General features: G+C 36.9%; 9 protein-coding genes across 9 annotated transcripts; 3 read left to right on the top strand and 6 right to left on the bottom strand.

Annotated features, from left to right (window-relative positions):
- Nucleotides 1-526: 526 nt before the first annotated feature.
- Nucleotides 527-897, top strand: B0P05DRAFT_591407 (uncharacterized protein; the record flags this gene model as incomplete). The annotated part of the gene is made up of 2 exons (XM_051582905.1): nucleotides 527-536; nucleotides 596-897. 2 exons carry the CDS (start codon nucleotides 527-529, stop codon nucleotides 895-897), a joined length of 312 nt encoding a protein of 103 aa, XP_051430522.1.
- Nucleotides 898-5,784: 4,887 nt separating this feature from the next.
- On the bottom strand, nucleotides 5,785-7,932 carry B0P05DRAFT_600142 (cytochrome P450). The gene is made up of 8 exons (XM_051583220.1): nucleotides 7,736-7,932; nucleotides 7,586-7,692; nucleotides 7,336-7,484; nucleotides 7,229-7,284; nucleotides 6,815-7,165; nucleotides 6,351-6,770; nucleotides 6,156-6,295; nucleotides 5,785-6,100 (listed from the first exon to the last, which is right to left on the bottom strand). Exons 1-8 carry the CDS (start codon nucleotides 7,853-7,855, stop codon nucleotides 5,917-5,919), a joined length of 1,527 nt encoding a protein of 508 aa, XP_051430521.1. The 5' UTR covers nucleotides 7,856-7,932; the 3' UTR covers nucleotides 5,785-5,916.
- An 803-nt stretch (nucleotides 7,933-8,735) lies between these two features.
- On the bottom strand, nucleotides 8,736-11,071 carry B0P05DRAFT_581698 (10 TM acyl transferase domain found in Cas1p-domain-containing protein; the record flags this gene model as incomplete). Its single annotated transcript, XM_051582127.1, has 3 exons — nucleotides 8,736-10,060; nucleotides 10,082-10,228; nucleotides 10,276-11,071. 3 exons carry the CDS (start codon nucleotides 11,069-11,071, stop codon nucleotides 8,736-8,738), a joined length of 2,268 nt encoding a protein of 755 aa, XP_051430520.1.
- A 2,581-nt stretch (nucleotides 11,072-13,652) lies between these two features.
- Nucleotides 13,653-15,712, top strand: B0P05DRAFT_498853 (uncharacterized protein). Its single transcript, XM_051575414.1, has 5 exons — nucleotides 13,653-13,983; nucleotides 14,032-14,116; nucleotides 14,163-15,219; nucleotides 15,269-15,500; nucleotides 15,549-15,712. Exons 1-5 carry the CDS (start codon nucleotides 13,667-13,669, stop codon nucleotides 15,679-15,681), a joined length of 1,824 nt encoding a protein of 607 aa, XP_051430519.1. The 5' UTR covers nucleotides 13,653-13,666; the 3' UTR covers nucleotides 15,682-15,712.
- A 26-nt stretch (nucleotides 15,713-15,738) lies between these two features.
- Nucleotides 15,739-16,702, bottom strand: B0P05DRAFT_581696 (Fructosamine/Ketosamine-3-kinase; the record flags this gene model as incomplete). Its single annotated transcript, XM_051582126.1, has 2 exons — nucleotides 15,739-16,515; nucleotides 16,559-16,702. 2 exons carry the CDS (start codon nucleotides 16,700-16,702, stop codon nucleotides 15,739-15,741), a joined length of 921 nt encoding a protein of 306 aa, XP_051430518.1.
- A 263-nt stretch (nucleotides 16,703-16,965) lies between these two features.
- On the top strand, nucleotides 16,966-17,694 carry B0P05DRAFT_479149 (Tim17/Tim22/Tim23/Pmp24 family-domain-containing protein; the record flags this gene model as incomplete). The annotated part of the gene is made up of 4 exons (XM_051575055.1): nucleotides 16,966-17,111; nucleotides 17,157-17,358; nucleotides 17,403-17,528; nucleotides 17,575-17,694. 4 exons carry the CDS (start codon nucleotides 16,966-16,968, stop codon nucleotides 17,692-17,694), a joined length of 594 nt encoding a protein of 197 aa, XP_051430517.1.
- A 50-nt stretch (nucleotides 17,695-17,744) lies between these two features.
- Nucleotides 17,745-19,802, bottom strand: B0P05DRAFT_560463 (kinase-like domain-containing protein). Its single transcript, XM_051580371.1, has 5 exons — nucleotides 19,664-19,802; nucleotides 19,485-19,617; nucleotides 19,330-19,426; nucleotides 18,971-19,269; nucleotides 17,745-18,920 (listed from the first exon to the last, which is right to left on the bottom strand). Exons 1-5 carry the CDS (start codon nucleotides 19,713-19,715, stop codon nucleotides 17,798-17,800), a joined length of 1,704 nt encoding a protein of 567 aa, XP_051430516.1. The 5' UTR covers nucleotides 19,716-19,802; the 3' UTR covers nucleotides 17,745-17,797.
- Nucleotides 19,803-19,925: 123 nt separating this feature from the next.
- B0P05DRAFT_560458 (uncharacterized protein) lies at nucleotides 19,926-21,034 on the bottom strand. Its single transcript, XM_051580370.1, has 2 exons — nucleotides 20,850-21,034; nucleotides 19,926-20,799 (listed from the first exon to the last, which is right to left on the bottom strand). The coding sequence occupies exon 2, from the start codon at nucleotides 20,773-20,775 to the stop codon at nucleotides 19,969-19,971; it is 807 nt and encodes a 268-aa protein (XP_051430515.1). The 5' UTR covers nucleotides 20,776-20,799; nucleotides 20,850-21,034; the 3' UTR covers nucleotides 19,926-19,968.
- Nucleotides 21,035-21,036: 2 nt separating this feature from the next.
- Nucleotides 21,037-22,864, bottom strand: B0P05DRAFT_560457 (uncharacterized protein). The gene is made up of 5 exons (XM_051580369.1): nucleotides 22,593-22,864; nucleotides 22,426-22,548; nucleotides 22,286-22,373; nucleotides 22,114-22,222; nucleotides 21,037-22,066 (listed from the first exon to the last, which is right to left on the bottom strand). The coding sequence occupies exons 1-5, from the start codon at nucleotides 22,845-22,847 to the stop codon at nucleotides 21,313-21,315; spliced, it is 1,329 nt and encodes a 442-aa protein (XP_051430514.1). The 5' UTR covers nucleotides 22,848-22,864; the 3' UTR covers nucleotides 21,037-21,312.
- Nucleotides 22,865-22,941: the final 77 nt, after the last annotated feature.

Here is a 22,941-nt window from a genome sequence, read left to right as displayed (position 1 = left end):
TTAAATCCGTAGGACAGTGGCTTACTTTTCCCTGAAAGTAGACCCTGAAAAATTCATCGATTTTTTTTTTTTTTTTTTGCTCACTATAAAACTCATACTGATTGCTTTTTTCTCTTTCTAAGTGAATAGACTATAAATTAGTTTTATACGTTATCTTTAGCTATCAGTTTAGTGATGAAGAAAAGATGACATGATGTAAACATATGTTTTATTTCGGTGACACAAACAAGTACAAAGCAGACACTACATTTTCTTCGAGTCTAAAAACCAAAATAAACGATACAAGTAAAAAGAGTAATGTCTTTGATGGATGTGTATATATACCATGATACATTGCAAAAAGCTATAAAAGCATATAAAAGGATACAATATCTATGGTTCTATATAAGCGGGAAGACTAAACTATTAGTAAAAAGTGTTTTCTAAAAAAGAAATAATATTCTTTTCTCTCTTTCAAAAAGAAAAACCACTTACATCACATTTCAACAGTATTTACCTTTTCTTTTTTTTTGAAGACCAAAGTGCCATGAGAACGAGTAAGGTTATATAGAAATCCACAAGTTGAAACTTTTTAACAATGCCTTTTTTTATATAGTACCAGAAGAGTTAATACAATACAGGTTACCACGCGGTTACATACCAGATAAAGATCAAATTAGCAGAATAGTAGCCCAGGATCAGTTTATTATTGATCTGATCACCACTTCGCTTCTGAGAGTTCCTTCAGGCACTTATAAGGCTGGCGACAATATGTTTATCGATGGCACAGAGTGTGAAGCTCTTTATATACCTCATTCATCAGATCTTGTAGACTTACCTCCTGTAGTAGCAGAAATACAACACACAGTGACACGCGAGTTTATGTGTCGAGCCGTCCAGTACTGCCTGAATGTGTAAAGCGTTTCACATTTATCAACTTTATTCATCGTTGTACCTCAAAACAAAGTCCAAAACTCTGAGAGACCTCCTCGAACCTGTCAAAAACAAGTCTAACCTCTTAGAAACACCTTGCTGCCACTTCGCAACTAGTTGCTTATGCTGACCAAACAGAGATCAATCCTTTTATTGACAATCAGATACCAAGAATTGGATCCTTTGGTTGTCTTTGTCCATTTCTTGAGTCTGGCCAGCAAAACATAATCATATTGACTGATGGGACGACCCAACCAATACGAAACTGTACTTTGTCACAATGGAAATGGTCAAAAATGACAGAAAAACAGAGAATGATAAAGTCGAAGCGTTACAAACGATTTGTCAAGCAACACAAAATCAATTTGAGAAAATAATGACAACCGTTTTCGACAACCCCAGCCGAGCGCATCAATACGCAGAAGCAAGACGGCACTATAGCGCAAGTCTTAAAGTACGACGCAATGAAGCAAGAATTAAACAATACACCTCCAGAAGCAACAACACCAATGGAGCTTCCTAAAGACTTTGACGGCGCTTCTAGTTCTATAAATTCCAAATACAAAGATTTGATTGCATTCATCGATGCTTGGAAGCAGAATAACAAAGGTCGAATGAATTGGTCTGCCTGTTGGGAAGATGGAAAGAAAAAAGGTCTGTTCAATGAGTACTCAAACACCCATAGCTTGAAGAATATATACCACAGAGCAAAAAATGATACCTAATCACCATTAGCACCGTTTATATGACAAATTAGTAATTAATGAAAAAATTATCAGTCAGGATTATCCCAATGTTTTATCGTAAAAAAAAAATACAGTTTTCTCATATCCAAACTTTTTTTTGTGTGTTAATAACGATGTTGACGATGTTGACGATGTTGCAATCTGCATTTACTTTATCCTCTAAAGCTATGAGCTAAAGATATTTCTCTTCATCTACATACTAGTTTGAGTGAATTCATCAACCGTTGACAAACGTAATGCAACAGGAATCTTGGAGTAAGAAATCATTTACAATTAAAAATAACTTTGTCTAATGAAAAAGGAAATTCTCTGAAATCAAAAGAAATACACCAGCTCTAGTTAGCTAATTCCAACAATTGCTTTTACCAAAGTAGACAAAAATAATGACATTTGTTTTCGAGAAAACGCCAAATTCCATACGTTTGACTATATCGTACACACAAAAATATTTGGGTCAGAAATTGAATACAAAATTGGCTTTCAGTCGAAAAAGTGGTCGAGGGGTAGTAAAGCCGTCGTTTGTCAGAGATACGTAAGACTTTTACTATAACAATACATAGCGAGAAATGCCTCCATAGTGCTATAAAGTACTGTAAAAGTATTAATTTTGCAATACGTATATAAAAAGTGTATGCTATCGTCCAAAAGCGAGAATACATTTTCCATCTTTTTCTCATCTTTGTCATGGCAGCTTTATTGCACTTTTTACACCATTAAATGCGCCATACTAAGCTATATAGCTTTACTCAATGCATCTCTTGATTATTTCTTATAAACTCTGACACTTTTAACCAAATTAATGACTTTTACTACCCAGGACAAGCAGAAACAGAGAAGAAAATGTTGGTGTTTGAAATATCCAGCCCTTCTCCTACAAGACATTTGATGCTTATCATGTCCAAAGATGCTCTCTTTGAACTCAAAGCTTCCAAGGTTATGATAGCTTCTACTTTAAATACCTAAGCCATTGCTTAGAGGACATCTGTTACAAATGCCTGTCATTCTAGAGCCGAGATTTAACAGTTTCTCTCTTTTGATCTTGCTTTTACATACAACCCTTCAATAGAACTGTTAGCACACAATTAAAAAGAGCTATACACAGACAGCCTCTAAGTCAAAAAAAAAAAAAAAAGAGGATCCTTATTTCTTTTTGTGGCAAATACTTGCTTATGATCAATAAGTAACATTGCAGCAATGATTAGCTACAGAATTTAGGGCTGCTGATTTAATGATAGTCAATAAGCATGTTTTTTTCTGTAGCATACAACAAGTGAAGGACAGAGAAAAAAGAAAAAGAAAAGACGCGTTATCAATTATTTTAAATACTAGTGTATATACTTTATTGAATAAAAAGATAAAAAAGAAACTGGTACTTTAGCCAAATACTGTGAGTATTTGTTTCCAGGAACTAGGACGAGGACCTAAACCAGTTCAATTGAGTTCCCAAAAAGATGGTGCGCGTACGCACAAAGCCCCTCAGACCCCACTATATAGTATTCACACTATCAAAAAAGATGGAATGCGTATCATTTTCAATAGATGACGAACACTATATAAAAAGCCATTACTCTGTCCGATAGTCGACCCTAAATGAATAGAGCTTGCCACGAATAGACAGATACCCCTTCAAAAGTGAAGCTTAACTTTAGAAAGACTATTCTAGCCGCCAGACTAAAACAGGCCCCTTGAAAGGACTTTTTAGACCCTCTCTAAAGAGCATTCACAAAAGAAAAGGCGAATGACTATCAATCCCAGTAACCTTCACTACCGCTTTCTAGTACTATCACAGTAGCAAACGACCAAGACTGCTGTAATACCCTAATAGCCACACACACAAAGAAATGAGACTACCAAGATACCACGAATAGGGTTAAACTTATTACTATCCGATAGGTTCCCCTCCCTCCCCACAAGTGAGAAGAAGGTGCCAAGAAAAGATAGTAGCCTTCCAGCGTTGGGAATATTTGGACTTGGACTGCCAGTGCGCATAACTAAGATGGAATACCCCCTCGGACAGGACCATAAGCTAACCCTCTACACGCGTCTGTTTTACTCTCTATCAAATTCGGCAAAGACCCGTTTAGTGAAAAAAAGGCAGACTATCTTGACAGAGAATGCACTTGTACCCAGGTGGTAGATCCCCCCCCCTCAAGTACGTTTGGTACATTATCCTGAAAGGACAGAAAACAAACACGCTGCAAAAAGAAAGCAAAGAAAAAAAGGGTGGGAACCTGTTTTTATATTCTGATAAGTTCCCTGACCATTATTCAGACTCAGTTATACTCAGTTAACTTTCTAAACCCCTGTTTTAAGGGCTTATTGAGGGCTTCAGAGGTATAGAGACTACATGATCGAGTACAGAAACATATAATCTATGTTCTCCTAGTGTATTGAGTTGACACAGTAATAATAGCACTATTTTATGTAGCAATCTTTTTTTCATATAGCTGCATAATCATGGATTTTGTTTGCCGCCAAGGCTTACAAAATAGCAGTATCAGACACATACAGCTGTACCTGGATCCAGCAATACAGTTTGAGCTTTTGGCAAACAGAAAAAGAATGCTGATCAAATTAGAGTGTGAGTCTGGTGCCCCAGATAAAAAGGAAATGGCATTTAAAATAGACAATCCTCCTTTTGTATGGTATTCATCGTTTGCAATATCCAAAGCTACTCGCTTTGGCCTCAAAAATAGCATGTATTATAATATAGTTTGTTCGTGTATATCTTATACGTCAAGAATTACTACAAAGAGTACCCCTCTAATAGTCAGTATCCACTGAAATGGGCCTTCTTTGTACTGATTACAGTGTGCAATCAACTTTGAATGCAGATCTGAGGGGAATGCTCAAATTAACTCGTCTTTATACAAACGTATTTTATCTTTCATTACTTCAAAATTATGCTCTTTAATACGGAGCTACAGTTCAACCCTGCAATTCTCTTTCTAGTAGAATTCCAACTTAACAAAGCCATCGTGGTAATCTGAACATAATAAATGTCTTCTCTAGTACCTTTAGTAAAATCATTTAAGCTGCAATTTTTGTTTATAAAAAAGGAAGCACACCTAGGTCTGTCTCATATTGAAAACCTGTTTATTTCATAGACATGCTAGCTTTTACCCGAATTCAATTCAAACATAGCAGTTTTGAATAATACAGAAGCATAAGCACATTAATGATTTATCATGACTATATATGGTAAGAAAAGAAAGAAAAATGACTTGTTTATTTTTTAATGATGTGTAAGTAATTTCATTTATTAGGAAGAGGCAATTATTTTGAAGAAGAGGTTTGAAAAAGATTCACCAAATACAAAATAGAGCCAGGAATAGAACCAGAAGAGTAAAGCCATAGAAAGAGAGCCTTGATGAACCAGGAAACAAGTAACTAGAATGATGATTAAAAAAAAAGCTTTCAAGCATATATAACTTACCAAAAGACCAAAGCCATCATGCTACCCTCTAATGTGCTGATTTTCATAGCCCACGCGGCTCTGCGTAGTTCAGAGCCGAATGAACCGGCCCAAACTGGCCCTGCGTAGTTCAGGGCCGAATGGATGCCATCGCCGACAAGAAGAGGGCATTTGGAACATCACTGTACGGAAACAAGTGGTTCCCTATAAGAGAGTCAGTAAACGTGTCTTTTAGAATAATTATCTTACCTCCTTGATGGATGAGAAGAGGCTAGTAGATTTGCATACGAGGCCAAGAGAGTAGAAAAGTAAAGTAACAGAAAAAAGAAGAAGAAGAAAAGGGAGGAAAGAGGACATAATCATACTGATATCATTGTTTATATTGAGAGAATACAGTCCAAGTATTCCTTTTATTTTTTAGACCTCTACTTTTTGTTCTTTAAAGAGGTATACATAGATAACAATTTATTTCCTTGTTGTATTTAAATATGATCAAAGAAAAGTTAATCTTCAAGAGGGCATTACGCGTTTTAAAGAGATAGACAATACGATGCGTATCACTGTTCAATTGCATAACACAAACAAAACAAACCAATAAAAAGAAAGCTTTTACTGCTTTCTAACCTAAGAAAAGCTTATATTTAATCAGTTGCTGTTTGCCATTTGATAAATAAAAAGATGGCGATAGGAAAGCATGATGAACAATTATCACTTTTATTGCTAGCGCTATTTTATCAAGGCAAGAAAGTTTTTGTTGTTTCAAGAGGGCCTTCAAATGGAAAAAAAGGGGGGGTTTTAGCTTATTCAAGATGCAAGCACATTTTGGATCAATAATCTTCAGTTTTATTTTCGCTTCATCTTGATCTTGAAACTATTTTTTTCCATTCCCAAAGTAATAAAAACTCTACGGTTCAAAGCATCTTTCATTTCTTGTTCAATAGACTCAATTTCAAAATACTTTAAAAGTGTCGCCAAAGAGATTTTCATTTCTTGTAGTGCAAAGTTCTTACCAACACAGTTCCTAGAGCTAGAAAAAAAGAAACGAATGTTAGTCTACACAAAAAAACTCATGTATAGTTTACCCAGCACTAAAAGGGAAGAAAGCATCCAAGCTATTTTCTTCGTTTTCATAACTGATCCATCTTTCTGGTTTGAATTTAAAAGGATCTGGCCAGTGCTTTTCATCTGTTTGTACATGATACACGTTGCATATAATTTCGACCTGAACCCCCCCCTCCGATTTAGTATACATTTTCATATTCTGAAGCAATACATACACCTTCAGGAAGAGCCAGCCTATTCCCTAAAACAACAGTTTTTTTGGTAGTTCTCTCAAGTCCACCAGCAGCCATGGAATCAATGCGCATCGTTTCATTAATAACAGAATTTAAATAGGGTAAGTTTTTGACTTGTTCATAATTAAACACTGTTTGGTTTTTTTCGAGAGGGATATTATCGATTTCTCTGTAGAGACTCTTGAGCGTTTCAGGTTTATTCAAGAGCTCGAAAATAGCAAAACCAAGAGTATTGCTTGTTGTTTCTGAACCAGCTATCAAGAATAAAACAGTTTCGGATATAATAGCCTCTACAGTCAAACATTCATTGTAGTCTTTATGCGCATCAATAAGGATTTGTAAAATATCCTCACGCTTTTTTTCTTTGCTATTTAAGCGATTGTGGATGATGGTAGACATAAACTTGGAATTCAATGAGGATTTTTTTCTATACAAATAAACCTTACATTTGTCAGTTTTGGATCGGTTCCTCCACTATTCTTTAGAATAAGTTTTCCCAACAATGGGTACATGGCATTAATGGCACCAGATTGTATTTCTTCCTTGATAGCAGGTGGAACAAAATGAGTTGGGTCTTGAATCATCTTAAATGATTCTCCAAAAGCAGCTTCTCCAATGACATCGATAGCAAGGCATTGAAGCAAGCTCCATATATCTATGATACCAAAGCCATCACTATCTTGATTCTTTGTAATATCATGATCAATCTTGTTTACTAATAATACTGCCGCTGAAGTCATAAAAGTCTCTAAAGATTTGAGATATTTGATAGAAAAAGCAGGTGAAATAATTCTTCTCTGTAACAAACGAAAGATAAATGTATCTGTATGTGTGTGTGTGTTTTTATGTCGTGTACTTACTCTTTGTCTATGCCAATTACTATCTGTGGTACTGAATAATGACATGCCTCTATTTTCTATCATTCACAAGTTCAATACGCTTTTATATTTCATTTTGTTTGCCTTACTTTGAAGCATTTCATACACTGAACTCTTTGGAAGATCTTCATGCACAAGGATCTGTCGAATCATTGTTTTATCCGCAATCGAAATGGTTCGCGGCCCTAATCTAACCAAATCACCATATGTTTCATGAAAAGATTTTAGTTTTTGGTAGCTATGATGTGTGTTTGAGTATGATGGACATGTTTCCTTTTCATTTTTTTTTTTTTTTTTTTTTTTTTTTTTTTTTTTTTTTTTTTTTTACTTGCAACTTACTATGTGCCCAAAGGAAGATCAAGTATAAAGTAAGGAATATTGATAAATTTAGTTAAGAATGGCCCAGGGACATCACGGAGTGGTCCAAAAAGCGCATTTTGTACAATCTATCAAGTAAATACACACATAAGGATCTTTTTATCAACTCACATTTAAGATGACATAGGCGAGTAATGCTACAACGATAATAATACCGATTTTATCCAAGTTTGTTTTGGATATCAATTTCACTGCTTGTTCGACTTTTTCAATAGACTGTACGCAACCCATTCTTTAAATCAAGAAAAAAAAACAAGAAGATGTAAAGTAACGATGCCTGCTATTAGTTGTTATTATATACACATTCAGTCAAAAAAAAAAAAAAAAAAAAAAAGAAGCAAAACAACGGTGTAAGGCTTTTTTTTTATGTACTTTAAACAAAACTTGATTTACTACAGTAACTAAAGCATTCTCGACCTGGAATATGCCTGACGCTATAAAACACCCGCATCGTACAAAACAATGCTGTATCTGCATTCTGCTTAGACATTACTTAAAATAGAAATGGATTAGCCATGACCTCCAACATAGCTATCAAATGATTTGCTTTTATCAACAGTTGCCTTTAACTAGAGCTCTTTTGAAAGGAAAACGATAGTGCCTTTCTCTTTTACAAGTAACTCAGTTCCTTTTCTACCATCAGGATAATGGTGTAGCTTATTGTTTATATTAAAATCTAGGTTGGTCATCTGGTTACTTATTTAAACCCTTATTCTATGTTTGTGTGTATTTATGTAGCCTTCATGTAAACAATCAGCATTTTCTTTTTCTCTCCTTTCTCTTACTGAATATACTTGTTTCATCATGTTAGTGTACAATAAAATATCATACAGAGACAGTTTTTGTACTCGATGTTAGATATCAATACAACAGGCAATGTGCGTATATAATGAATAATGAGTCATCTGTTAATGATCAATGCTTTTTGGGTACATTTTTGTTTGATTTGTATTCTGAGTTTACTGTTTGCCAATACCATACAAACAAGCCCTGGTCAAAAAAAGAAGAAAAAGAAGAAAACTGGTACATGCATGATAAAAAACGTACGCCGGCATGAAAATCACTTCTAAACAACAATGCAAGTGTAGCTTTTATTGTCCAAACAATTACTCTAACAAAGGTTGTTTAATAGACCAACAATAAAAAGAAATAAAAGAGATTTAACTCGGGTATCATCTAAAAGTCGTTTAAGCAAACTTGGCTTCTTTTCATTGACAAACGATGAATCCCAGATTTCTTCATCTTGTTCTTGATTTACTGCTTCTTGTGTTTTGTTCTCGGCATGAATTGCTTCTGACGGCTTGGTGCTATTAGCTGTTGTAGGTAAAAGAGGGACAGCTTGATACTCTCCTTGTCCATTGGTTGTATTGCTGGATGATGACTGAGCATGCTTACATATCCAACTCGAAATCTCATGCGTTGTTTGACTCATGTAATAACTCACAAAAATAAAGAGACAGCTAGAAATAGCCAAGTTAATCCACCAGCCCAAACCAGCAACCCAATTAGGTGAAGCTAAAATGACCAATAAACCCTTTGTATCGCCTGCCAGCCACATATGGAATTGGCCAATAAAAGTTTCCAAGGAGATCTTGCCAATGAATGCATAAAATTCAGAATGCGTATTTCTCAAGTAGACATTCATATTGCGTAAAACGACAAACGCCAAGATCGGAATCCAAGAGATATAAGGATGTACGGTATTGTACACAAACTTGTTTTCGCGAGTCAATTCAAACCAAAAATACCAGACCATGGCTATCATAGACAAAGTAGCGGCAGATTGTTTGATCAAAGACCAGCGAGGATGATCTGTGATTTTATGCTCGGTGATCTTGATGAATGCAAAAGCACAAAGCATACCCACATAGACAATATAAGCATCCAAGGCTAAACGGAATCGCCATTCAGCTGCATTCCAGTGCACATTAAATAATGTTTCCAACACAGAAAAAACAAATTCAAGAATACCAGGCACACGAATAAAAGCTGTAGTAACACAACAAGAAACTACAAGTTTAGCAAGCATAAATATTGGTACCTTGTTCCATCTGTTTCCAGTATACATAATAAGCCAAATAGCCAAGAACCAAAAGGAAACTAGCGGTGTAAAGTAATAGCTAAGGTAATCTGTATCCATTAAATATTGTAGTACAAACGTCAAAAAGTTGAGTCGCACCATGACATTCAGGATACGAAATATGCCAAAATCAGCTTTTTTGTAAAAAAAGAAGAAGTGGCCATAACCTGTCTGGAAAAGATAGGCCGCAACTAAAATACGGACTGCATTGTAAATACCGGAGGTTCCTGAAGCACCACAAAAATGATATACTAGGATAATAACTTGCATCCATCCTTTCCACTCGTCTGTCTGATGACGATTCAAAAATCCTTGATCACCTTCTTTTTTGTGCTGTAATTTGACCATACCGAATACTGAAATAGCGATCATCATACCGGTAAATATTTTAGAATTAAAGTTTTTTTGTATCTTGCCAAACAACTGAGTTCTGTCGCAATAATACATGTACATAACGCATAATCCAAAGACAAAGATCGCATTCAATGTCTTTTTTGCTGGAAATAATTTGTTGGATAGAACAGCTGTTGCAAACATAAGTATCTTTTTGTCTTTTTCTCGCTATTCTTACCTGTAGAGTTTTTGATGAAGAATCCAATGGGAGCCCAAACAAAAAACAAAATCATAAAGAAAACTTGATACCATCTTGGTTTGGGATATTCAAAACAACAAGTGTTACTAAAGGGAAATTTCTTATCGAGTTGATTGTTGCATCTGTAGTTCAAAGCAATTTGCGCTTGAGCTGTTGTAACATCCGAATTAAAGTGAAGACCATCTTCGGTCCCACTTGCACCAGCCTGGATACTTACTTGATTCCATACAAAAGGAACAGCAAAGGGTGTTGCTGGAACCAATTGACTCTCCCTCTCTTTCAAGTAATTGTTCATTCTGCTAATCTTTTCGTTCGTCATAGTGGCTGAGCGGTTTACTCCTAATCTTTCATAATTGGGCCATTCTACCGGACTAAGCAAGACGTTATCTGCGACTTCTGATGTTGATTGTACCGAGTCAAAGACTAAATCAACAGCCTTTTTCCATTCATCAAAATATTCAGTGCCTAAATAGTGCATTTGCCAGGCACCTGTCCCAACAACCAACAGACTCGGCCTTTCAGCAGAAGGCATTTGCCCTTGCAATATATCCTTTGTCTCGTTCAGGTAAGGGTCCCACCAAAATTCCATTACCAAGTTTTGATCATTAAATACATATTTGCGGTTGACATGTGCTTCCCCTGATAAATCTGCACTAGGCTGAACTAAACGAATCGCCGCAAAAAATTGCTGTCTGGCTATAGAATCACCAATATAAACAACTCGAGAATGACCAAGACACTCTCCTATTTCGGGCGCTTTATAGTTATGCAGCATACAACTTGCTGGTTGCCAATTTTTTGTATTGTCATCGGTCCACCAGCCATCATGTAATAAGCTTGAACAGCGGTTTTGGTCTCTTACATCTAAAGACAATGAGATGAGTACGAAACAATCTCGGTAAAGAAGAGCAAAAAGAAAGGCTTACCAAGGGTATATCTTGCTAATAAAGCCAGAAATACAAGCAGAAAGGTTGAGAGACAACCGGTCTTTATCAGCTTGTGAAAAACAGCAGATTCAGATGAAGTCCCCATCTTGGTTACTAGACAAAAAAAAAAGGAAATACTAATTTGTTAAGGTTTTGTAGATCATTTCATGATTTAAAATCAGTTGTGGGGCTTGAAAAAAAAATCGAGAACATTCAACCGCCACAAAAAGTAGAGATAGCAAGCATCCAAAGAGTTTGTTTTGGAAACAGTAGAGATGTTTTTAAAAATAGTATAGTTAGGTTTAAAAGAGACAAGAGATACGTTATAGTAAAAAAAATATATTAGAAGAAACAACAACTGAGTCTACATATTCTAAAATTAATAAAAGCTTATCAAATAAGAAAAAAAGATAGTTTATTATAAAAGCGTCCTAGAAGAAAAGTTCGAAGGAAAAGGCGCTCATAAATTATGGGGTGTCTTGATGGATCAACTAAGTCCATCGTCGGTCGGTATGGCACGAAAAGAACGCGTATACACGCGAATCCCTTATGCAGAGCTTCGACCCAAGATGGAGTCTCGACAGTTCGGTTCCACGGAACACAGTTATTGGCGGCCCTAAGAACAGTTGCTGATCACCAACTGTGAAGAATAGCTTCTGATCCTCTCCTAAAGGATAACCACAAACTTCTGAAGCTAACAATACCGAACCAGTTGCCGCCGATTAAGACAGAGGAGAAAGCGCAACAGAGCTCATTAAGCTCTCCTTGGTAACAACCATTTCTCTTCAAAACAGTCCCTTCTATTTGCTTTAAGCCTTAGGAATGAAGAAATCAGGAAATGCCATGAACCAGAAAAGGCTATGGTCCAGAAAATCAGAAGCAGAGCCTTGTGTTGCCGCGACACACTATGAAGGTATTAAAACTTACACCTTAAATTCTGTAAGATGGGCAACAAAGTAGCCAACCTTGATCAACATGGCTTTGCAAAAGAGAGAGATTAGCAAAACACAGTTGGACATATGCTCTGCATAGATAAGGTCTTGATGAGCACACATCAAAATGGAGTAAAAAGGGAAAGGAATATGCCTTTAGTGTTTTTTGCTTTAATCTAACGTTGAATTTCTACAAATCATCCCAAGACTATGATGTTGTGATACTATACATATAAAGAATGTCTATCTAAAGAAGCAAAGGGCTGCATGGCAAGTTTGTTGTATTTTCTGCTCTCGATTGCTTACTTCTAGTCTTGAATAAGCTGATGAATCATTAGCATTATTCGCTTGTAGTAGTGCTTTTAACAAGATATTCTGATCTGATGTTTCTTACTTTTGTCTGTTACAGTGAGGGATTATGCTTTCTTATTGACTGTCCTGGCATTACAATGAGGGGAGCGCATAGGCAATGCTGCTGGTCAACAATGATAATAGCTGAAGAAAACTTAAAGATATAACAATACTGTCAATATCCTTTCATACGACATTCATTACTTATCGTTTTCAAAACTGCTATTTAACCTCAAAAGCAATAATTGTTTTAGTATAGTCTATTCGTTTATATTTTGTGCTAAAATGAGTGGTTACTTGTTGAAAACAGCCTCTTTTATACTGATAACAGTGTACAATAAAATTTGAATGGAGATTTGAAGGCAATACTCAAATTAAGTCGCCTTTTCCATCTTGTTAAACTCGTTTTCTTTTCCTCAGAAATACCTAGAGATGACCTTAGCTTATTTCTGCGAGTTCAGACCTATAGCACAACTGTTTAGCAAACACATTTACCAAAAACTAGAGCTTCTGATGCACGTTTCGAGTATTTATGCTTGTCGATAGCTCTATTTTTGTCTTGAAGCGTCAAAAAGAAGATTGAGAGTTGTCAAACAAGCTTTTTCATGGGTAATACCCTTTGCTCAAAAGGTCATTTTGACCATTTTTTACAAGTTGCTTTTTTTTTACCTAAATCAATTCCAAGAGTACCACGAATGTTAATGAGAATGTTCTGTAGGTACATAAAGTATCTATGCGTGTGTAAAAAGGCTTTATACTACCATTGTATGTACATTTAATAACAGAAAATGTGCATCATTTCAAGAGGCAGATTGTCCATTACATAAATTTGTGAAATTAAAGATATCTTGCTGCTAAAAACTATTTCACCCTATTTATACCTCAGAAGAATCGTAATGAACAGCAATGAAATACACTTGAACTGATAAAATACGTGTAATGACTAAAATTGCTTCTTTCTCTTTTCTTTTCAAATTGCTTACAGTTATTCTCCTCTCAAAATAGATGCACATGCAAAATAGACATTTTCAAAGTGAACAGTGTATCCCCTATAAATCATGCGTGCCTTGGACCATGACTGTTTTTCCTCTTCCTATTCAAGGCTTGCCGTTCAAACTGCGCCCCAAAATTACACTTTCTTTCATTTGGATCGATCTCACCATGTCAGAGAGCAAAGGTTTATTCGCTATGTTTGGTGGTGCACCCGCACCAGCACCTATCAAGAAGGCATCAGATATTAAGACAAAAGAAGAACTTGCTCGAGAAGCTGCTTTCGCTCTCACTAAAAAGAAGACGGAAGAAACCAACAGTGGTGGGGGCGCTTGGAAGACAGCTAGTAAACGAGGCTCCAGAGGTTTGGCCTTGAAAGCTAGAGCCATGGGAAAGTCAGTTACTGTCAAGGAAAACAAAAATACAATTGCTGATTTTGATGAAGAAGATGTTTCTATGGGTGGTATGGGTAAAAAGAAGAAGCGATAGTAAGTCATCATAAACTGCTGGACTGTCTCACTTACCTTGAACTATAGCACTCCTTATGGTGGCCGAGGCAGAACAAGATCTGCTAATGCACCTAACCTCAAAAACAATGTTGATAAGCGTGTAGATATCTTGGTAAGTAGAACAACGACGAAAAATAATGAATTTAACGTGGATCAAGATTACAGGTTTTGAAGCAGGTACTGAAGCAGGTGTTGTACCTTTTTTAGTCCAGAAATCAAAAAAGAGCTGGGAGCCTGTGGAGGTAAAGTTGGATCAAGGCCAAATGCTCTTGACAGTCAACGATCCAGTCATTGCTCGCATCCTTGTTCGCTTAGATGGTTACATTTTCGGTGCTCAACAGCTTCGTATTCGTTTATACGAACATTCTGCATTACCAATGACACCTGTTGTCGATGCCAACAATAAGAAACTAGGCACCATGGATATTTTGCGTAACTTTTTGTTAAGTCGTTGGCATTCTGAGGCTCGATACTTGAATCTAGATGACATGAGTAACGATCCCATCTTGAAAAAATCAGCCATCAAACCACCTGGTGCTCCTGGCGCAAATGCTATTGTGGGTCCTGCCATGATGAAACTGGCTGGGGAAATGTTTGATGATGTTATCACTATCTCTTTTGCTCGCAATCAACTGAAGAATGTTCAGCCTATTTCAACTCTGGCGCAGTATTTGCCTAATATACAAAACATCTCGTTTCAAGACAACTTGATGAAGGAATACGAAAGTTTGGAAGCTTTGAGTGGCACAGGCAAGCTAAAGAATTTGAAAGAACTCTTGTTGGCTGGCAACCCCTTGCGTAATTCTGAAATCAAACAAAGAGGAAATGATCGTGCTTATGTTCGTAACATTGTCAAGCGCTTCCCCTCATTAATCTTGTTGGACCATTTTCCTGTCACGTTGTCGGAATCGGAGGCTGCTTCTATACATAAGACGGGTCGTGTCTTGCCATTAGATAATCAGCCCAACTTTTTCGATAATGAAATCAGTCAAGCCGCTGCTGTTGATTTCATTACAAAATACTATGGTTGCTTTGACTCGAATAGAGCTGTATTGGCCCCTATTTATGATGGTAATGCTGTCTTTTCTGTAGTATCCAATGTTAAGCTACGAGCTCAACAAAAGCTGAGAAGAAAGGAAAAGAAGAAAATGATGGACGATGAAGAAAAGTCGACCTGGTCTAGCATAAGTCGAAACTTGATAGGCAAGTCAAAGCGTAAGTGATGCCGTCCTAAATACATAGACCGCTCATTCTTTGATGATAGGACAAGAAGGTAAAGGCCTTGTAGTAGGCCCTGAAGCTATTGGAAGCACCATTGTTCGATTACCATCTACTATTCACGACCTTACGAAAACAGAAGATTTTGTTGTTGATGCTCACCAAACACCCGTTGGTTTATTAATCAATTTACATGGCGAATTTAAAGAAGAAGAATCTACACCACCTCTTTCTTATGATCGCACGTTCCTTCTTCGACCTGCTACACCTGATTCACCGTAAGTAGTTTTTTTTTATGAATTTGATTTATTTATTCTCTGTATTAGTGCAATGGCTGCTGGATGGCCCTATGTCATTATGAACGACATGTTATGCGTTCGTGACTATGTAGGCAACCAAGGATTCAAGCCTCAGGTAGTTGTACCTAAAAGTATCTTTATTCCATCACCAGGTCCATAAACACTCCATTCTGCATTTACTACATTCCCATTATTTTTTATTACTATTATATATTCCTTAGAGCAACTGTTCCATTAAATTTATAAATCCTGAAGCATAACTGCCTCCAAACATAGCAAAATGATTTAAATGATGATAAGCCTCGTAAATCATAAGTCTGTCTTGTCTTCCTTCTGATGGAGATACAGGAATATGGTCTTGTTCTGCTAAAGCATCATCATAAGCATCAAAGCAATCTTGAGAAAAGCCGCCAAACATCTTCATAATCCCATGTTCAGCTTCATAATGGCCATAGAATGAGGCGGGATCAAATATAATTGGCTTGGACTTTTCAGATGCATAAACAGCCCAATTACCACTCCATAAATCACCATGCAATAAAGAAGGCTGCACTTGACCTAGAGCGTCTTGTCCTAGCCAATGATCAAGGCGAGAACAAAGGGAGTTACCCAATCGATCTACATCTGCATGATCGCCACGAACCTGCTCTAATAGAGGCAATAAACGCTGTGATCTATAGAATTCACACCAATTTGAGCACCATGCATTGTCAAGTTCAGTTGTACCGCACCAAGATACGACATCAAAACCAAATTTTCCCTCCTTTTGAGATGAAGAAGAAGCGTGTAGAGTAGCTAGAGCGTGTCCTAAGTTTTTTTGTGCTTCAGAAGATCGGTTATTGGTCATTGGAATATATTCTGTCACGATAAATGCTTTGTTTTCAGTAGCATGATAAATGGGCTTAGGAACTAGATCAGGTACAGTTTCATTCATACGTTCAAGTGCTAATGACTCTGCGCGGAACCATTGGGATGCTTTTTTATTTGCATTTGTCTATAAATTGTTGTAGTATTGAATGGAATCTTGTTGAACTTACCTTGATGAAATAATCACCTTTGTCTGTAGAATAACACGATGCTTGACTGATACAGCCCCCACTTAATGTCTTGATGCTTTTAATGGTGGTACAGAGATCAAGTCTTTTTAATTCTGAAGAGATATAGTCTTGCGTATCAGACATGTTTAGCGAAAAAAGAACAAGGCAAACACTCGAACCAAAATAGTGTTGACTTACGTCACATTGTTATCAGACATTGCTTTTTTTTTTCAGGACACTTTTACAATATGTTTCTATGGGAGGCAGAATATGCATATCACATGATTCATTTGCCTTGATGATATGCCCGGACACTTCATGTGAAAATCATTAATGCAATTGGTCCCACACTTTATTGTTGGTTGCTAAAATAATATCACACGCATTCTTCATTCCTCATCTCACTTATGGACTTGCTTAATCAAATAGTACTTGATCCCAAATACCACGACATTCTTTCCGTTTTGAAAGGATTTCGTAGTGGTATTGTCTATGGTACTAAAGTGAGATTCCCTCACGCTCTTGTTATGACAGTCTTGTTTAAAACGGGCTCGTAAGTGTATCTAGTATTACGAGTAATATTTATTGTGAACTATAGTTTGGAGAGCAAAGTCAAGGGCATTTTTAAGGCTACTAAGCAACATGCACAAAACTTGGGTATGTTTGCTACTATCTACAAGACCCTTATGATTATCCAAAGAAAAACAAACGGTGGTAAGGAAGCCAGCATTCACCCTTTTATTGCGGGTGTTGTTGGTGGTTATTATGTATTTGGTGAAAACAACAGTATCAACCAACAAGTATGTACAATGATAACTAGATAAGAGAAGCTTATTCATGACAGATCATTCTCTATCTCTTTTCAAGAGTGGTTTTGGCTCTTGTTAAGGTCCCAGTAAAGAGACAGATTATTGATGCGCCTCAACATACATATCCTGTCTTTGCTGCTGTTGTTTGGGGCATTGTGATGGTAAATAAACATAGGATCTTCTTTATGACTAAACCATTCTATATAGTGGCTGTTTAGATATGAGAAAGACACAATTCAACCTTCCCTTAGAGCCTCTATGCAGTATATTTATCGTGATTCAGACACTTGGTCTTCATTCAAGACTTTATTGTGGCACAACAAATAGAAAGTATACCAACGTATGTTTGTTCATATACAATACAGAGCAATTCTTTTTTTTCATTTTATTTTATTATATGTACGGGTATAGACAAATATACAAAGATGAATTAGTTTTCAACAGTTGTGGCAGCAGCACGTCTGTTCTTTAACAAAGTAGCTTTTGTCATATCCAATTCAAACATGTTGCGCTTTCTCCTTGAAGTGGGTGTGATTACATGTGATTCTTTCTTTTGCTGTGGTGTTGCTGTATAAGCTGCAGGTGCAACACCTTTTCCATCATGAACTAATTGTTCTGCCATAGCAATGACTTCTTTATCAATACCATGATTAATTTTTGGATCCTTGTCCTCTTCTTCGTTCTCTTCTTCCTCCTCCTCCTCTTCTTCTTCAGAAATAGAGTCATAACCACCAGCAAAAGCATGTTGCTGAGGTGTGATTCGCTTCTTCTTTTCTTCACCCATTCTTTGTACTGCATAGGTAATATCCAAGATTTCTTTGATTGAATTGATACCAGGTGAAAAGACATCTGTTCTTTTACCAGTATTGGATGTGTTTGACGCAGGTTGGTTCTTGATGTCGCCTTCTTTGTGCATTCTGTTTTGTTCTTTTTGAGCAGCAGCAGCCTTCACAGCAGCATTTTGCATAGCTTGTGCTCTAGGATCAAGCTTCTTCTTTTCAACTGTTGGCTTGCTCAACTTGTCTTCCGCCACAGCAGGAGGAGGGAATTGAGACTTGGTCACCCAAGGATGTTTAAAGAACTCCTCGATGGTGTAACGTTTTTCAGGATCAACTGTGAGTAGGTTTCGAATCAAGTCTTTAGCAGCGGGAGAAATAGGGTCCCACCAAGGACTCAAAAATGTATATTCACCACGGGCTACTTTGTGTGTGAGGGCGCGAATCGACTCGTCGTAAAAAGGAGGAAAACCGCACAAGATAGTGTAGAGGACGCAGCCAATAGCCCACATGTCCACTGATTTGGAATACTTTTGGTCTCTCACAATCTCAGGTGCAGTGTAGCCAACAGTGCCACAGGGTGTCAATGTCGAATTGTCCCAGATAACTTTGGATAGACCAAAATCAGCGAGTTTGACAACGCCAATACCACCACCACCTACTCCTTCAGTAAACACACCTTCATCTTCCTTGTCTTCGTCACCAAAGGGGTTTTCTACTTTATCTCGCTTAATGATAGGAATAGGCTCAAATAAGATATTCTCAGGCTTGATGTCACTAATACAGAAGATAAGAAAACTAGTCAACCAATAATTAGAGGGACTTACCGATGAACTACGCCACATTCTTCATGAAGATATCGAATACCTTCAGCAACTTGAACAATAACATGTCTTGCAAGGTCCTCACTGAAATAAGTCAATTTGACAATACGATGAAATAATTCGCCTCCCTGACATAATTCCAAGACTAAAAAGTAATAGTCGTCTGATTCTGAAAACTGGATAAGCTGGACAATGTTCTTATGATTCATGTTACGCATGATTTGCACTTCTTTCAAGATGTTGGCTCTTTCAGTAGCTTTGGTCTTTTTCTTCATGTTGGGATGCAAATGGTTTTTGCCATTCTGTTACACATACATCTTAGTAAGACGTTCATCATGATGACAATTTTTTTTTTTTTTTACCTCGGAAGCATCTAATTCTCGCTTTCGAACAACTTTCACAGCCACTTCTTTGTTTGTCAATGTATCTCTTGCTTTAAACACAAAAGAAAATGCACCTCTGAGTTATCATTAGCAACAAGATAAATCATATATACACACACAAAAAGAAAACTTACTCTCCAATTTTCTCAATCATTTCAAAGCGTTCTAGACCGGGATATTGAGGCAAGACAGTCTTGCGCTGTTTTTCTTCTTGTACAATACGAGTGGCTACATCCTTATTGTTCTTCTTTTCTTCAGCAGTAAGGTCTATGACAACATTAAACAAAAAAAAATAACTTTATTTAATACCAACCTTTAGGGAATGTCTTTTTCTGTTTAAACAGACTTTTAATTTGTGCAAGCATATTGAATCTAAGTTTTTTGATTTTTTTAAAGATCTTTTGTCAACAAAAGTTTAAAAGAGAAGAAAGAGACCGAAAAAGGTTTTTTTTTCTTGTCTGATTTTATAACAGTAAGGATACGACCAAATGACGTCGTAATATACTTTTGATTGCCTGAATTAGTATAAATGACGTACTTTCTATTTCTGATTCGTTCATCATTTTAAAAATCTTAATTTCTTTACCAACTCATTTAAGAAATTGTGTACTTTTGATTTTATTGTGTAGGCAATTTGTCAGAGAATTCATAAGCACCCATATCTTCGTCTTCATCTTGAAGAAAGTAGTTGTCTTTTTTGAGATTCAATTGCTTTCTATTCAATACTCGTTCAATAGTGGGTGTACCGACAAGTTTAGACTGTTCTTCTTCGTGTTGTTGCTGTTGAATTGGTTTTGATGCTCGATTGCTCGGTGAACGCAATGCTCCTGTCCAACGTCGCTGTAATTCTTGATCTGCTACTTTTGATTTCGCTGTCTGTCTTTTTTGAATGAAAATGTCAAAATTTCTTCGTTGCTCTTCACTTTCTGTTTCCATCAGGTTGGTATTGTCCCAGTCTTCTCTGACAGGTGCGTCCTGCCAAGGTTGTTTATCAGATGCTACATGACTCGGTGTATGTTCATAAAAGGACTGCATTGACTCATCATCAGGTGAAATGGATTCGCCCATATCGACTGCTTGAAGACTGTTCTCAGTCAATATACGTGCTGCTTCATTTCTAGGTGTATTTGCTAAACTACTAGGCTCAGTGATATAGGGCATAATACGTGGTGGTGATCGAATAGAATCTGGATTTTTTCTTTTTGTACCAATGAAGCTCATGGAGCCTGAGTCTTCCAAATGAGTAGGTTTTGAGTATTCACTTGTTGTTGTATCTTGTGTTGAATCTTCTTGTATTTGTTTTCTAAGACCCTTTGCATATGCAGAGATATTACTCATAGTATGCTCTCTATTGGTTGAACTGGGCGAGAAAAGTGGTAATGGTGGATCATCATCGTATGATGGTAATTTGGTTCTAAAGTCCATGGCTTCAAAGAAAGCAGACCATACCTATTAGGTTGCTTATGAGTTTATGTAAAACCCTTTTTTTTTTCTTTTACTTTGCTTAGTTCCCATATAGCGCTTGTTTGTTCAGCATATCTCTCAACGCCTGGTATGGTGAGTTCGTTAATAATGCGTGTACACTCTGCGAAATTTTTATCAATTTCTTGCAAGTTAAGAGTCACTTGTTGTTGAAGTTCTTCAAGCTTTTCTTCTGCTTCAGTTTGAGTTAAAGATAGTGCTGACATAAGAGTAACACGCTCCAAAAGAAAATTTCGTTTATTTTTCCAACTCACGCGTTCATAGTCACGTTATGCTACTTGAATCAAACTAAAGTATAGAGCTGCACAATACTTTCACTTGTTTACTATTGAGTCTTGATAGACACGGTGTCTTGTATAAAAAAAACACTTTGTACTGACATAGAACAAGCTTACAAGCGTAAAGAATTAGATGTCAATGGTAGTACCAATTCCTTTGTATAGAATAAGTTTATTTGATCATTGAATGCATAAAATATGTCTACCAGCCTCGAACAGGCACCCAAACATCCACGACAGTATCATCGTCTTCTACAATAAGATATAACGGATGACAAGCAGCAGCCAAGCAGCAATGATTGGGAATAACACGAACCACACTTCCAATTTGCAAATCAGGCCTTGACAAAGTAGACCCATCCAAGCGTTGAAGAATACCATGTTCTTGAGAAATTTTCGTGACAGAAGCAACGATCTTAGGCTTTCCTTGTTGGTCTTTGTCATGCATATCCACAACAAAACCAAAACCCCCTTGAGGGGCTGTGTCTTTTGAGAAGGCTAATGCACCACCATCAATCAAGACACTGTTGCGTTCATGATAAACACTGGCAATACGAGTTGCAACTGAAATGGAGACATCGCCAAAAGTACTTAAGCCAGTAGCCACTTGTTGTTTGTCAAGAAAGGCGAATGCACCCGCATGGACTTCATTGATGTCCTTGAGAATGTCTTTGATGTGATCAGTTTGATGCATGAATGCACTAATGGCCTTCACAGTAGGCGTAGCACCAATAGAAATGTATTTGATATCGACACCATTGTCTTTCAGGAAATCACGGAATTGACGTGCAACATTGCATTCGTTTATGAGGTATTCAAGTGCCTCTTGAGGGCTCTTGGAAGAGTAGGAATGGCCTGCATGTGTGTACATGCCATCAAAAACAACACATGTTGAGTTCTGAAGTCTTTTGGCTAGCTCTACCGTTTTGGAATCGTTTAGAGGGACACCAGCACGTCTAAGTTTCATTTGGTTGGTTACTGATGTCAATGATAATAAACTTACCCATAGCCACAATCTATTTTCAAAAATACATAAATGGGATGAACATGGTTATCGTCTCCAAATCTCTCTTTGTAGTAAGCCTCTAATGCTTCTAGGGTTGCCAAGTTATCTAAATAGAATGATTAGATATACAAGCATGAGTCTCCTCCCCCCCCTTTTTTTTTCTCTTAACCTATGAATATTTGAAACTTGGGTACTTTGGTTGAAAGTTCAAATACATCATCGAATTTATCAGGAGTAATTGGGAAACCAACAAGAACCTACCAGCTTGTGATTGAGCTAATAGTTTGACAAGAAACCTGTTTTTTTTACCTCTTTCAAAAGCCCGCTCTCTACCAAATCAGAGTGAATCATAGCATAGGCTTCGGGCAAAGTGGAAACGACAATAGCATGGCTGTTAGCACCAGTGAGCTGAATACGAGCACCTTCAACAGTCTAACAAACTTATCAATAGGATTTTCTTTGTGTGTCATTATTACCTTGTGTGTCTTGATGTGTACTCTAATATTCAGGCCGAGTTCTGTCGTGATTTTTCCAAGACGGTTACAGTTTCGTTCGAGGATTGGTCTTGAAATAACAAGTGAAGGTGTACGCAATTGATAGAGCTTCTTTCCAACCATTTCACGGACAAGGGTTTCTTTCCATTCAGCTCTAAAGTTGATAGGTAATAATTGGGTTTTGGTTTGCATAGTTATTTGATAATAAAAGGAGAAAGTCAGTCTGAATATTGACATTTAAATCTCAAGAGATGAAACTCAGCATCTCTCATTCTCTCATTCTTTCTCATTCATGAGAAAAGGGAGATATGAGCTAAAAAGTGTTACACGA

This window comes from Gilbertella persicaria (genome assembly GCF_025201335.1).
Source record: "Gilbertella persicaria strain CBS 190.32 chromosome Unknown B0P05scaffold_57, whole genome shotgun sequence".
NCBI classification, from domain to species: domain Eukaryota; kingdom Fungi; phylum Mucoromycota; class Mucoromycetes; order Mucorales; family Choanephoraceae; genus Gilbertella; species Gilbertella persicaria.
The sequence above is the reverse complement of the archived record's forward strand: the minus strand, read 5'-3'. Positions and strand labels throughout refer to the sequence as shown.